This window comes from Ranitomeya variabilis, chromosome 5, assembly GCF_051348905.1.
Source record: "Ranitomeya variabilis isolate aRanVar5 chromosome 5, aRanVar5.hap1, whole genome shotgun sequence".
NCBI lineage: Eukaryota > Metazoa > Chordata > Amphibia > Anura > Dendrobatidae > Ranitomeya > Ranitomeya variabilis.
In genome coordinates this window covers 669,221,504-669,233,256 of record NC_135236.1, presented here as the reverse complement: position 1 = coordinate 669,233,256, position 11,753 = coordinate 669,221,504, and the positions used below count along the sequence as shown (strand labels likewise).

Below are 11,753 nucleotides of genomic sequence, written 5' to 3'. Positions count from 1 at the left end.
GCCGATAGTCAATACAAGGTCTCAAAGATCCGTCCTTCTTGGCCACAAAAAAGAATCCCGCACCAAGAGGGGAAGAGGATGGACGGATATGCCCCTTCTCCAGAGACTCCTTGATATACGAACGCATTGCGGCATGCTCAGGTACAGACAGATTAAATAATCTTCCCTTAGGAAATTTACTACCTGGAATCAAATCTATGGCGCAGTCACAGTCCCTATGAGGAGGCAGAGCACTGGATCTGGACTCGCTGAATACATCCTGATAATAAGACAAATACTCAGGAACTTCCGAAGGAGTAGAGGAAGCAATAGACACCGGCGGGGAATCAGCATGAATTCCCTGACAGCCCCAACTTGACACAGACATTGCCTTCCAATCCAAGACTGGATTGTGGGTCTGTAACCATGGCAGACCCAAAACGACCAAATCATGCATTTTATGCAGAACAAGAAAACGAATCACCTCCCGATGTTCAGGAGTCATGCACATGGTTACCTGCGTCCAAAACTGCGGTTTATTTTCCGCCAATGGCGTAGCATCAATACCTCTAAGAGGAATAGGATTTACCAACGGTTCAAGAACAAAACCACAGCGCTTGGCAAATGACAGATCCATAAGACTCAGGGCAGCACTTGAATCCACAAACGCCATAACAGGGTAAGAAGACAATGAGCAAATTAAAGTCACAGACAAAATAAATTTAGGTTGCAAATTACCAATGGCGACAGGACTAACAACCCTTGTTAGGCGTTTAGAGCATGCTGATATAACATGTGTAGAATCACCACAGTAAAAACACAACCCATTCTGACGTCTATGATTTTTCCGCTCATTTCTAGTCTGAATTCTATCACATTGCATTAAATCAGGTGTTTGTTCAGACAACACCACCAGAGGATTAGCGGTTTTGCGCTCCCGCAAACGCCGGTCAATTTGAATAGCCAGCGCCATGGAATCATTCAGACTTGTAGGAATGGGGAAACCCACCATCACATTCTTAATGGCTTCAGGAAGGCCATTTCTGAAATTTGCGGCCAGAGCACACTCATTCCACTGAGTAAGCACGGACCATTTCCGAAATTTTTGGTAATACACTTCAGCTTCATCCTGGCCCTGAGAAATAGCCAGCAAGGCTTTTTCTGCCTGAACTTCAAGATTGGGTTCCTCGTAAAGCAATCAGAGCGCCAGAAAAAACACATCAATATTTGCCAATGCCGGATCTCCTGGCGCTAGCGAGAAAGCCCAATCCTGAGGGTCGCCCCGTAAAAAAGAAATAACAATTTTAACTTGCTGAGCTGAATCTCCAGATGAACGGGGTCTCAGAGAAAGAAACAATTTACAATTATTCTTGAAATTCCTAAACCTAAATCGGTCTCCAGAAAACAGTTCAGGAATAGGTATTTTAGGTTCAGACATAGGACTACTTGTAACAAAATCTTGTATGCCCTGCACACGAGCAGCAAGCTGGTCTACACTTGTAATCAAGGTCTGGACATTCATGTCTGCAGCAAGCACAAGCCACTCAAAGGTAAAGGGGAGAAAGAGAGGGAAAAAAAAAAAAACTCAGAATTTCCTTTCTTATTATCCCACTTCTGCAATGCATTAAACATTCAATGTTGGCCTGGCATACTGTTATGACCCCAATGGCAGAGGGTCTCAGAAATAATTAATAAGTCTGCAAACACAAAAACCAGCTCATAGGGCAGTGGTAGCTGGGCTGACCATATATCTAATCCTAGCACCACAAATAACAGCAGCCGGGGAACATGCCTACGTTGATTCTAGGAGCCAAAAAGTCTAATTCACAACAGAAGGGTAATGGACAGTCTGAAAGCGTGATAACTGAGTTGTCAGCTCCTGTGTCAACCTGAAAGTCTGCTGTAGTTCCTCCTGGCAGGCTCACCTATACTGAACAGTCGGGGGTGGGAGGTAGAGTGACCAGAGGACACAGTTGCAGGCTGCCAGTTACCTATTCGTCGGTCTGGGGGGTAGCAGGGGTGGGAACCTTATCTGGGTATGGGTTTGTGCGACAATCTTTCCTAAAATGTCCTGGTTTCTTACATCCGTAACACAATCTAGGACCCGTAGTGGGTTGTCCACGTCCCCCACCTCTCTGTGAGGGTCCACTCCTCTGAAAGTGAACCTTAACCCCTTCCCGACATGTGACGGAATAGTACGTCACATGTCGGGACCCCCGCTTTGATGTGCGCTCCGGCGGTGAGCGCACATCAAAGTCGCGACATGTCAGCTGTTTTTTACAGCTGACATGTGCGCGCAATAGCGGCGGGTGAAATCGCGATCACCCGCCGCTATTAACTAGTTAAATGCCGCTGTCAAGCGCAGACAGCGGCATTTAACTACCGCATCCGGCCGTGCGGCCGGATATGAGCGCATCGCCGACCCCTGTCACATGATCGGGGGTCGGCGATGCTTGTGCATTGTAACCATAGAGGTCCTGGAGACCTCTATGGTTACTGATCGCCGGTGGCTGTGAGCGCCCCCCTGTGGTCGGCGCTCACAGCACACCTGCAAATCTGCTATGTAACAGCGATCTTATGATCGCTGCTGCATAGCAGAGCCGATCGGGCTGTGCCTGCTTCTAGCCTCCCATGGAGGCTATAGAAGCATGGCAAAAGTAAAAAAAAAAAGTAAAAAAAAATGTGAAAAAAATAAAAAAAATATAAAAGTTTAAATCACCCCCCTTTCGCCCCAATCAAAATAAATCAATTAAAAAAAACCCCAACCTACACATATTTGGTATCGCCGCGTTCAGAATCGCCCGATCTATCAATAAAAAAAAAGCATTAACCTGATCGCTAAACGGCGTAATGAGAAAAAAATTCGAAACGCCAGATTTACGTTTTTTTGGTCGCCACGACATTGCATTAAAATGCAATAACGGGCGATCAAAAGAACGTATCTGCACCAAAATGCTATCATTAAAAATGCCAGCTCGGCACGCAAAAAATAAGCCCTCACCTGACCCCAGATCACGAAAAATGGAGACGCTGCGAGTATCGGAAAATGGCGCAATTTTGTTTTGTTTTGTTTTTTGCAAAGTTTGGAATTTTTTTTCACCACTTAGGTGAAAAATAACCTAGTCATGTTAGGTGTCTATGAACTCGTAATGACATGGAGAATCATAATGGCAGGTCAGTTTTAGCATTTAGTGAACCTAGCAAAATAGGCAAGCACAAAACAAGTGTGGGATTGCACTTTTTTTGCAATTTCACTGCACTTGGAATTTTTTTCCCGTTTTCTAGTACATGACATGGTAAAACCAATGATGTCATTCAAAAGTACAACTCGTCCCGCAAAAAATAAGCCCTCACATGGCCAAATTGATGGAAAAATAAAAAAGTTATGGCTCTGGGAAGGAGGGGAGCGAAAAACGAAAACGGAAAAAGCTCCGGGGGTGAAGGGGTTAAGGTACTTTCACACTAAACGATATCGCTAGTGATCCGTGACGTTGCAGCATCCTGGCTAGCGATATCGTTTAGTTTGACACGCAGCAGCGATCAGGATCCTGCTGTGATGTCGCTGGTCGCTGAGTAAAGTTCAGAACTTTATTTGGTCGTCCGATCGCCGTGTATCGTTGTGTTTGACAGCAAAAGCAACGATACCAGCGCTATTTTACACTGGTAACCAGGGTAAACATCGGGTTACTAAGCGCAGGGCCGCGCTTAGTAACCCGATGTTTACCCTGGTTACCAGCGTAAAAAGTAAAACAAACAAACAGTACATACTCACCATCTGATGTCCGTCAGGTCCCCCGGCGTCCGCTTCCCACACTGACTGAGCGCCGCAAAGTGAAAGTGAAAGCACAGCACAGCGGTGACGTCACCGCTGTGCTCTGCTCTCACTGTACGGCGGCACTCAGTCAGAGCAGGAAGCAGACGGCAAGGGACCTGACGGACATCAGATGGTGAGTATGTACTGTTTGTTTTTTTTACATTTTACGCTGGTAACCAGGGTAAACATCGGGTTACTAAGCGCGGCCCTGCGCTTAGCATCCCGATGTTTACCCTGGTTACCCGGGGACCTCGGCATCGTTGGTCGCTGGAGAGCGGTCTGTGTGACAGCTCTCCAGCGATCAAACAGCGATGCTGCAGCGATCGGCATTGTTGTCGCTATCGCTGCAGCGTCGCTTAATGTGAAGGTACCTTTAGTCTTTTGCTTCTGTGAGTCCAAACTGACTCCATGTGCAATCTTAGCAAGATCGCCTGGGGGGCAGGATCTCCAATCTGGTCTAGTTGCCATCACCTTCTCTCTCACATACTTATCAATCCCTTCCATATATGCATGACTTAACAAACGTGTCGCAGTTCTATCATCTTCACCATAACCCATATCAGACCACCGTTGTTGCAACCTGTAGAAATAATCAATGGGGAGCTCCTTCGGGTCCTGGACACAGTCTTCTAAATGCACTGATACTTCCTCCTGTCTAATCTTACAGGCTTTTTCCAGTGCCTCAACAAAGTCAGACCCTGACCTGGCATTGTTAGGTTCTCCATCTTGGGGACCATTTCCCCCTGGGTACATTTTAAATGTCTCAGCTGTCAGTCGGGTGGAAGGTGCTTCCCCCAGGGCTGAACGCACTAACTGTTGCATGTCCTGTCTGGTTGCCTGGTAAGTGTGCTGTATCACCCCGCACTGTCTGGCAAAAGTCATAGGTGGTTGGTTAATGTCTGGCAGCTGGGCAGTCAAAGACATCTGTTCTGTGGGAGACCATGGCTGATACCTACTAGCAACATGGTAAGTCGGAGGTCCACTGTCAGCTGCACCGTCCTCCACTTTGGATCGCATACCACTTGAGACTACTGTCTGTTTCATGGGAAACAGTTTGGCAATACCTGTATACAACGTGTGGGAACTGCTTGGCTGGGGACTGCCACAACTTACACAATAATCAGAGGTTGGTGGGTTCTGTTGACCACAATGTGGGCAAATCCATTGTTCTGATCCTGCCTGTTTTCCTGTGGGGACATAACTGGGGGACACTGGTGGGGGTGGAGCACATGGAGGTAAGCTGGGAACGATAGCGGCTTTACAGTTCCCATCTAGACATCGGTATACAAGATTATTACCTTGGATGAATTTTTCCACTCCCTGCTCTTCATAGTGTCGGGAAGCATCTGCCCACATTCTAGCTTGCCTCAAAAGTTTTTTTTCTTTAAGCCACCCTGTGTGGTTTTTCATGAAGTCATACCATTTACCTGAATCTAATTCCCCTGAGGGGTGGAAGCCTCCTGCCTTCAAGAGCACACTAAACTGCTTCTGGGATTCCTTTCCTTCTTTTCTCTGGACTAATTCTCTAGCACTATGGAACCCTGTACTCTCTTGGTTCCCCATTCTATTGCTAGTATACGTGCAGGCTGAAAAATTATCAGACGGACCTTTCCTCCTCACCTAGAGTAGGCTATGTCCTCCTACGACACGTGCAGGCTGAAAACTTATCAGACGGACCTTTCCTCCTCACCTAGAGTAGGCTATGTCCTCCTGCGTTAGTCCTAAACTACAGGTTTACTGTGCTTACAGGTTATTGTATTAGCTTGCTTCCAAGATTGAAGTAAGCAGATTATGTGCGGTTGGTACCCAGGGTGGAGGAGAGGAGACTCTCCTCCACGGACTGGGCACCATATAATTGGTCAAAAAAAAAGAATTAAAATAAAAAATAGTCCTATACTCACCTTCGATGTCTTCCCGCCTCTCCACTGCACGCTGTCGCTTCGGTTCCGGTAGCTGGTGTGCGGTGAAGGACCTGCGATGACGTCGCCGTCTTGTGATTGGTCGAGACCGGTCATGTGACCGCTCACGTGACCGCGACGTCATGGAAGGTCCTGCGCGCACACACCATCTATACGGAACAGACGCCGGTGAGGAGATCAGCTGTCTGCGGGTGAGTATAAGCATTTTTTTTATTTTTTTTATTATTTTTAAACATTCTATCTTTTACTATAGATGCTGCAAAAGCAGCATCTATAGTAAAAAGTTGGTCACACTTGTCAAACGCTATGTTTGACAAGTGTGACCAACCTGTCAGTCAGTTTTCCAAGCGATGCTACAGATCGCTTGGAAAACTTTAGCATTCTGCAAGCTAATTACGCTTGCAGAATGCTAAAAAAACACGAAAAAAAACGGAAAAAAACGCAAAAAAAAAATGCGGATTTCTTACAGAAAATTTCCGGTTTTCTTCAGGAAATTTTTGCAAGAAATCCGGACGTGTGCACATACATATATTAAGATTAGAGAGGGAAAGAAAGAACAGAGAGAGAGAGAGAAAGAAAGAGAGAAAAAAAGATTCTATAAAGATACTGTAGCGGCCCGGCTCCCATTGTAATGCCCACCTGAGCATCCCGCTGCAGGACATATCATGATCCGCTCACATGGCCGGCATCCCCGATTCCAAGGTGATCCCGCTGTCCGCGCTGTCGGAGGAGGACACGGTGATGGATCTGAACCATTCCCTGAAGTGCCTCCATGGTTCCATCACAATCTCCTCCCAAAATTACATCATTTCCGGTCAGCTTCCAGCACGACCCTTCCGGTGGAACATCACGTGCGAGTTTTAAAAGTGCTCCTCAGGGCTCCGCCGTGTACTCCTGTGTCCACTGGAAAAGTAAGCTCCCGGCCGGGACAGCCTCTTAAAATCGGGACTGTCCCGCTGGATCCGGGACGGTTGGGAGGTATGAAATTTGCTCCCACCATACACCGACCTCGTACACGCAGGGCTCCACACACCTCATACACACACGGTTCCGCTTTGTATGCCTCTTACACACACGGCTCCGCTCCGGACACCTCACGCACACACACGGCTCCACTCAATACACACATGGCTCCATTCTTTAAACCTTGTACACATGCGGCTCTGATCCATACACCTCGTACTCATGCTGCTCCGCTCCGTACACCCCGTACACACACGGCTCCACTCCATACAACAAGTACACACATGGCTCCGCTCCGTACACCAAATATACACACGGCTCCACTCCGTATACCTTGCACACATGCAGCTCCGTTCCGCACAAATCGTACACACACGGCTCCACTCCATACACCTTGTACACACATGGCTCCGCTCCGTACACCTCGTACACACACGGCTTCTCTCCGTACACCACATACACATACGGCTCCTCTCCGTACACCTCGTACACACATGGCTCCGTTCCACACACCTCGTACACACATGGCTCTGCTCTGTACACCTCATACACACACGGCTCCACTCTGTACACCAAGTACACACATGCTCCGCTCCATACACCAAGTACACACACGGCTCCGCTCCATACACCTTGTACACACACGTCTCTGCTCTGCACAAATCGTACACACATGGCTCCGCTCCATGCACCTTGTACACACACGGCTCTGCACCGTACACACCCGGCTCTGCTCCTCACACCTCGTACACACACGGTTCTGCTCCATACACCTCGTACACACACGGCTCCGCTCCGTATACCTCATACACACGGCTGTGCTACATCCACCCTGCAAACCCCTCCTGACCTCACACATACACTTCCCCTCATCTAGCACCATGAGACAACCAGCACACACACGAGGACCCTGATCATGCGACCGCTGACTCCTCCCCCTCCTGTGACCTCATCACAGGTCCTGTGTGCACAGAGCAGCCATCTATGAGCAACCCAAGGAGATGCATGGAGAAGAGCGACTTCGGCGTCAGGACCTGTGATGATGTCACGTGAGTTGGGGAGGGCTGGATGAGGAGATCCAGGACGGAGCCCTGAATAGATTCAATAGCGTAGTAACTGAACCTGCGTCTCCGACGCAAATCCAGTTACTACACCAACAGAATCTGCGGCCCCCTCTCTTCAGGGACGGCAGTGCCGCCTGAGCCAAAGCGCTCAACTCGCCTCCTGGTAGTGGCGCCCCTGCATGTAGGAGGTAAAGTACAATCAATGTGACACCAAGAACAAAAATGTTCTATATGAAAAGAACTTGACATTGAAGTAATCTGTGGGGTAAAGGGACAGAACCTTCTTCACAGCGTCGGCATGGGAGCTCGTCATTGTATTCACCCATCGGAGCCCCCGTGACGCCATCACACGGCTTACTATGAGATCCAAGGGTGGATTGTAGACCCTCTGTCTGTCATCACAGAGGTCCTGTGAAACCCTTCTTGTGGCCTGGCCATAAAGGAGACTATGATTTTTACAATATGCAGCAATACTGTGGTATTTCTGTATACAGCATAAGCGATCAGACGATCACAAGGTCAAGTCCCATAAGGGGACTAATAAAATTAGTAAAAAAGTAAAAAAAAGAACAGTTTTCAAAAATATGAAAAAATAAAACAAGAAAATCTTAAAAATTCAATCACCTCTCTTTTCGCATTTAAAAATAAAGATTACAAAAAATGTAAAATACACAAACATTATATTGCTGCATTTATAAAAGTCAAATCTATCAAAATATAAAATAATTAAACCAACTGAAAAATGCAGTAAGCAGAAAAAATAAAAAATGCCACAATTGCACCTTTCTGGTTGCTGCAACACTGCAAAATAATACTGTAAGGTCCTTGTAGATTGTGAGCCCTCGCGGGCAGGGTCCTCTCTCCTACTGTACCAGTCGTGACTTGTATTGTTCAAGATTATTGCACTTGTTTTTATTATGTATACCCCTCCTCACATGTAAAGCGCCATGGAACAAATGGCGCTATAATAATAACAAATAATAACACTAATAATAAGGAGCCATCAAAATGTGATATTTATCCCAAAATGGTATCAATTTAAACACTGTGTTGCCCTGCAAATATCAGCCCTCACAGCTCCATCAACCTAAAAATTAAAACATAATGGGTCTCAGAAAATGGCGACACAAGCAGAATTTTTTTTATATTTATGATTTTTTTTTCACTATTAATATAATAAAAAACTGCACAAGTTTGGTATCACTGTAATCCTACTAATGAGGAGAATCGTACTGCAGGTCATTTGTTACCATAAAATGTACAGCGTAAAAACAATTCAGAAAAAACAATGCCAGAATTGCAGTTTTTTTCACAATTTCACCATACTGGAATTTTTTTTTCATTTTTCATTACACTATATGGTAAAATGAATGGTGTAATTCAAAAGCAAAACTCGTCCCGCAAAAAAAAATCTCCATACATCTATGGGGAGAGAAAAAATGAAAACTTTATGGTTACTGGAAGAAGGGGGAGAAAAAAAATGGAAATTGGCCAAGTCAGGAAGGGGTTAAAAAACTTGCAGCCAAAGGTCTCAGTAATTACACACCCCGTCTATAGATATCATCACCTGTCACTGGCACTTATGTTTTCTTTATTGTCAAACAACCATCATATACAAATAATATAGCATGAAGGGGCTCGGAGAAGGTGGCAGTGAAGGTGTGTAAGTGTCTGATGGGGTCACACAGCTCATAAAAGGACAACTGCCCGGCCTCATAATCCAGATATACCCTGACTCTACCACTGGAGATCTTGTCAGGAAATAGGATCTCTTTAAAGTCATGTATCACTGCATACTGACTATTATATCTCCCCAAACCCCAGGACTTCTTATTTCTTCCAATCAGTGAATGATCACCCCTCCTGCCTGTACTGGGATAACACATCCCCATCATCCACCACCCTGATCTACTGATCTCCACATCCCAGTAATGTCGTCCTGAGGTAAATCCTCTCCTGCTCATCACCTGATGAAAAAAGAATCTCTCTGCTGTTTCTGGACGTTTCTGCTTTTCTCTTGTCCCAGTTGCACTTTTCAGGTCGTCTGATATAAGGACATTATTAGAAGCTGTGGTTACATCCCATAATATGTCTGCAGGACCCTCCACATAGATCCCGCTCCTTATACCTGATATTACGTCACATAATTTGTGTAAAGTGTGTGAGATCTCAGCCACATCCAGGTCATCTCCATCATGGAGCTGTTTATCATGTCCACCTGTGTCCTCATCACCTCCCTCCTCCTCAGGATCACACAAGTCACTGGTGTCTGGTTCCTGTAAGACAGTCAGTGGATCCGTCATGTTACACAGCTCCTCAATGTGTCTCATCTTCCTGGACAGCTCGTCCTTCTTGATTTCCAGCTGATGGATCAGAGCAGACAGTGACAGTGACTCTTCCTTTTCCTGCCTGGAGATCTCACTCAGGACCTTCTTCTCCAGGTCGTCCACCCGTCTCCTGATGTCTGTACACAGGGCAGTGACTCTCTCGGCTTCTCCAGCTGCTTTTTCCTGAGCTTTTCTCCTGCGCTCCTCCAGACTCCGGACTCTTTCCTCAGTCTTCTCTCTCTTTGTGATCAGTTCCTGCAGAACATTTCTCCATTTTTTCTTTTTCTTCCCTGAGGCCTCATCCAGTGACTCCATTTTATGTCCATTATGTTTCCCAATCAAACTGCAGGACACACAGATACAAGCAGCGTCCTCAGTGCAGTAATATTGCAGGATCTTCTTATGGACAGAACATTTCCTTTTCTCCAGAGAAGTGCTGGGATCAGATAAGACGTGTTCTGGTGACTTGCTGTGAACCCTCAGGTGTTTATCACACAGAGAAGCCTCACAGTGTAGACAGGATCTAACAGCAGGTACCGGAGAGTCCACACAGTAAGTGCAGCAGATCCCGGTGATCTCCTCCTGATGTTGGTCAGTTTGCCGGAAATTCTTCACAATCTTACAAAGAGCAAAGTCCCTCATCAGTGCCGGCCACTGCTGAAACTCTTCTCTGCAGTCAGGACAGGAATAAACTCCAGACCCGTCCTGTGTATCCAGTACACGACCAATACAGACCCGGCAGAAGTTGTGTCCACATCTCAGCATTACAGGATCTGTATAAGTGCTTAGACAGATGGAGCAGTCCAGCTCTTCTCTCAGATCAGCAGAAGCCATGGCTGACAGGAATGGAAGAGAGAAAGGAAACTACAATTCTCTCCCGCTCAAAAGGGTGGGCTTTATATTGTGTACACAGGGGAGGGCTGAAGAGCAGAAGGTCACTTACTATTGACCTGTTAATGGACACTTGTGAAAATCACATCTTATATCTGGTGTAAATTTCATGTCTACATTGTGGTCACATGTAAGGAGTGAATGTATTGAAAGCCGACATGGACAATATCGATAATATGAATGACCGAACTCACAATTTGATCCACAAACACCGGATAGCACTAAAGGTTTTCAAAGAGATAGAACATGTGGTGTGGGGCCATAAAACCTGTTAGGCAGGAGCCATTGTGTGTCCTGTGGTGTGGAGCCTTTTATTCAATTCAATTCAAATGGGCTTTATTGGCAGGACTAAGTAGAAGTTAGCATTGACAAAGCAAATGGTAAAAATAGGGGGAAAAGGGGGTGGGGTAGGGAGGCATATAGAGGTCCAAGATATAGCAGGCTCCTTTTAACCCCTTAACGACCGCCAATACAGCTTTTAACGGCGGTAGTTAATTGTACTTAAACCACAGCACCATTAATTAACGGCGCTGTGGAAAAAGTGTATAGCACCCCCCCAGAGTCGGATTTTTCTCCGGAGTCTCAGCTGCTGTGGGTAGCCGAGACCCCAGAGAACATGATTCGGGTCGGTTTTTACCGATCGCCGGTAATTAACCGTTTACCGGTGACAGCTAAAAAAAAGTGTGATTTGCCATTTAATCTCTTTGTCCTCCGATGTGATCGCACATCAGAGGACAGAGAAATAGGGTCCCCGATCCCCCGGTACCTCCTGCTGCTCCTCGGCCCTTGTGCATCC

The 11,753-nt window shown here is 46.3% G+C and overlaps 1 protein-coding gene across 1 annotated transcript; it reads right to left on the bottom strand.

Annotated features, from left to right (window-relative positions):
• Positions 1-9,036: 9,036 nt before the first annotated feature.
• LOC143774034 (E3 ubiquitin/ISG15 ligase TRIM25-like) lies at positions 9,037-10,900 on the bottom strand. The gene has a single exon (XM_077261326.1). The coding sequence runs from the start codon at positions 10,898-10,900 to the stop codon at positions 9,320-9,322; it is 1,581 nt and encodes a 526-aa protein (XP_077117441.1). The 3' UTR covers positions 9,037-9,319.
• Between the last annotated feature and the right edge of the window lie 853 nt (positions 10,901-11,753).

Excerpts from the sequence above, each read along its gene's own strand:
- LOC143774034 (XM_077261326.1), bottom strand. The coding sequence starts at position 10,900 with ATGGCTTCTGCTGATCTGAGAGAAGAGCTGGACTGCTCCATCTGTCTA.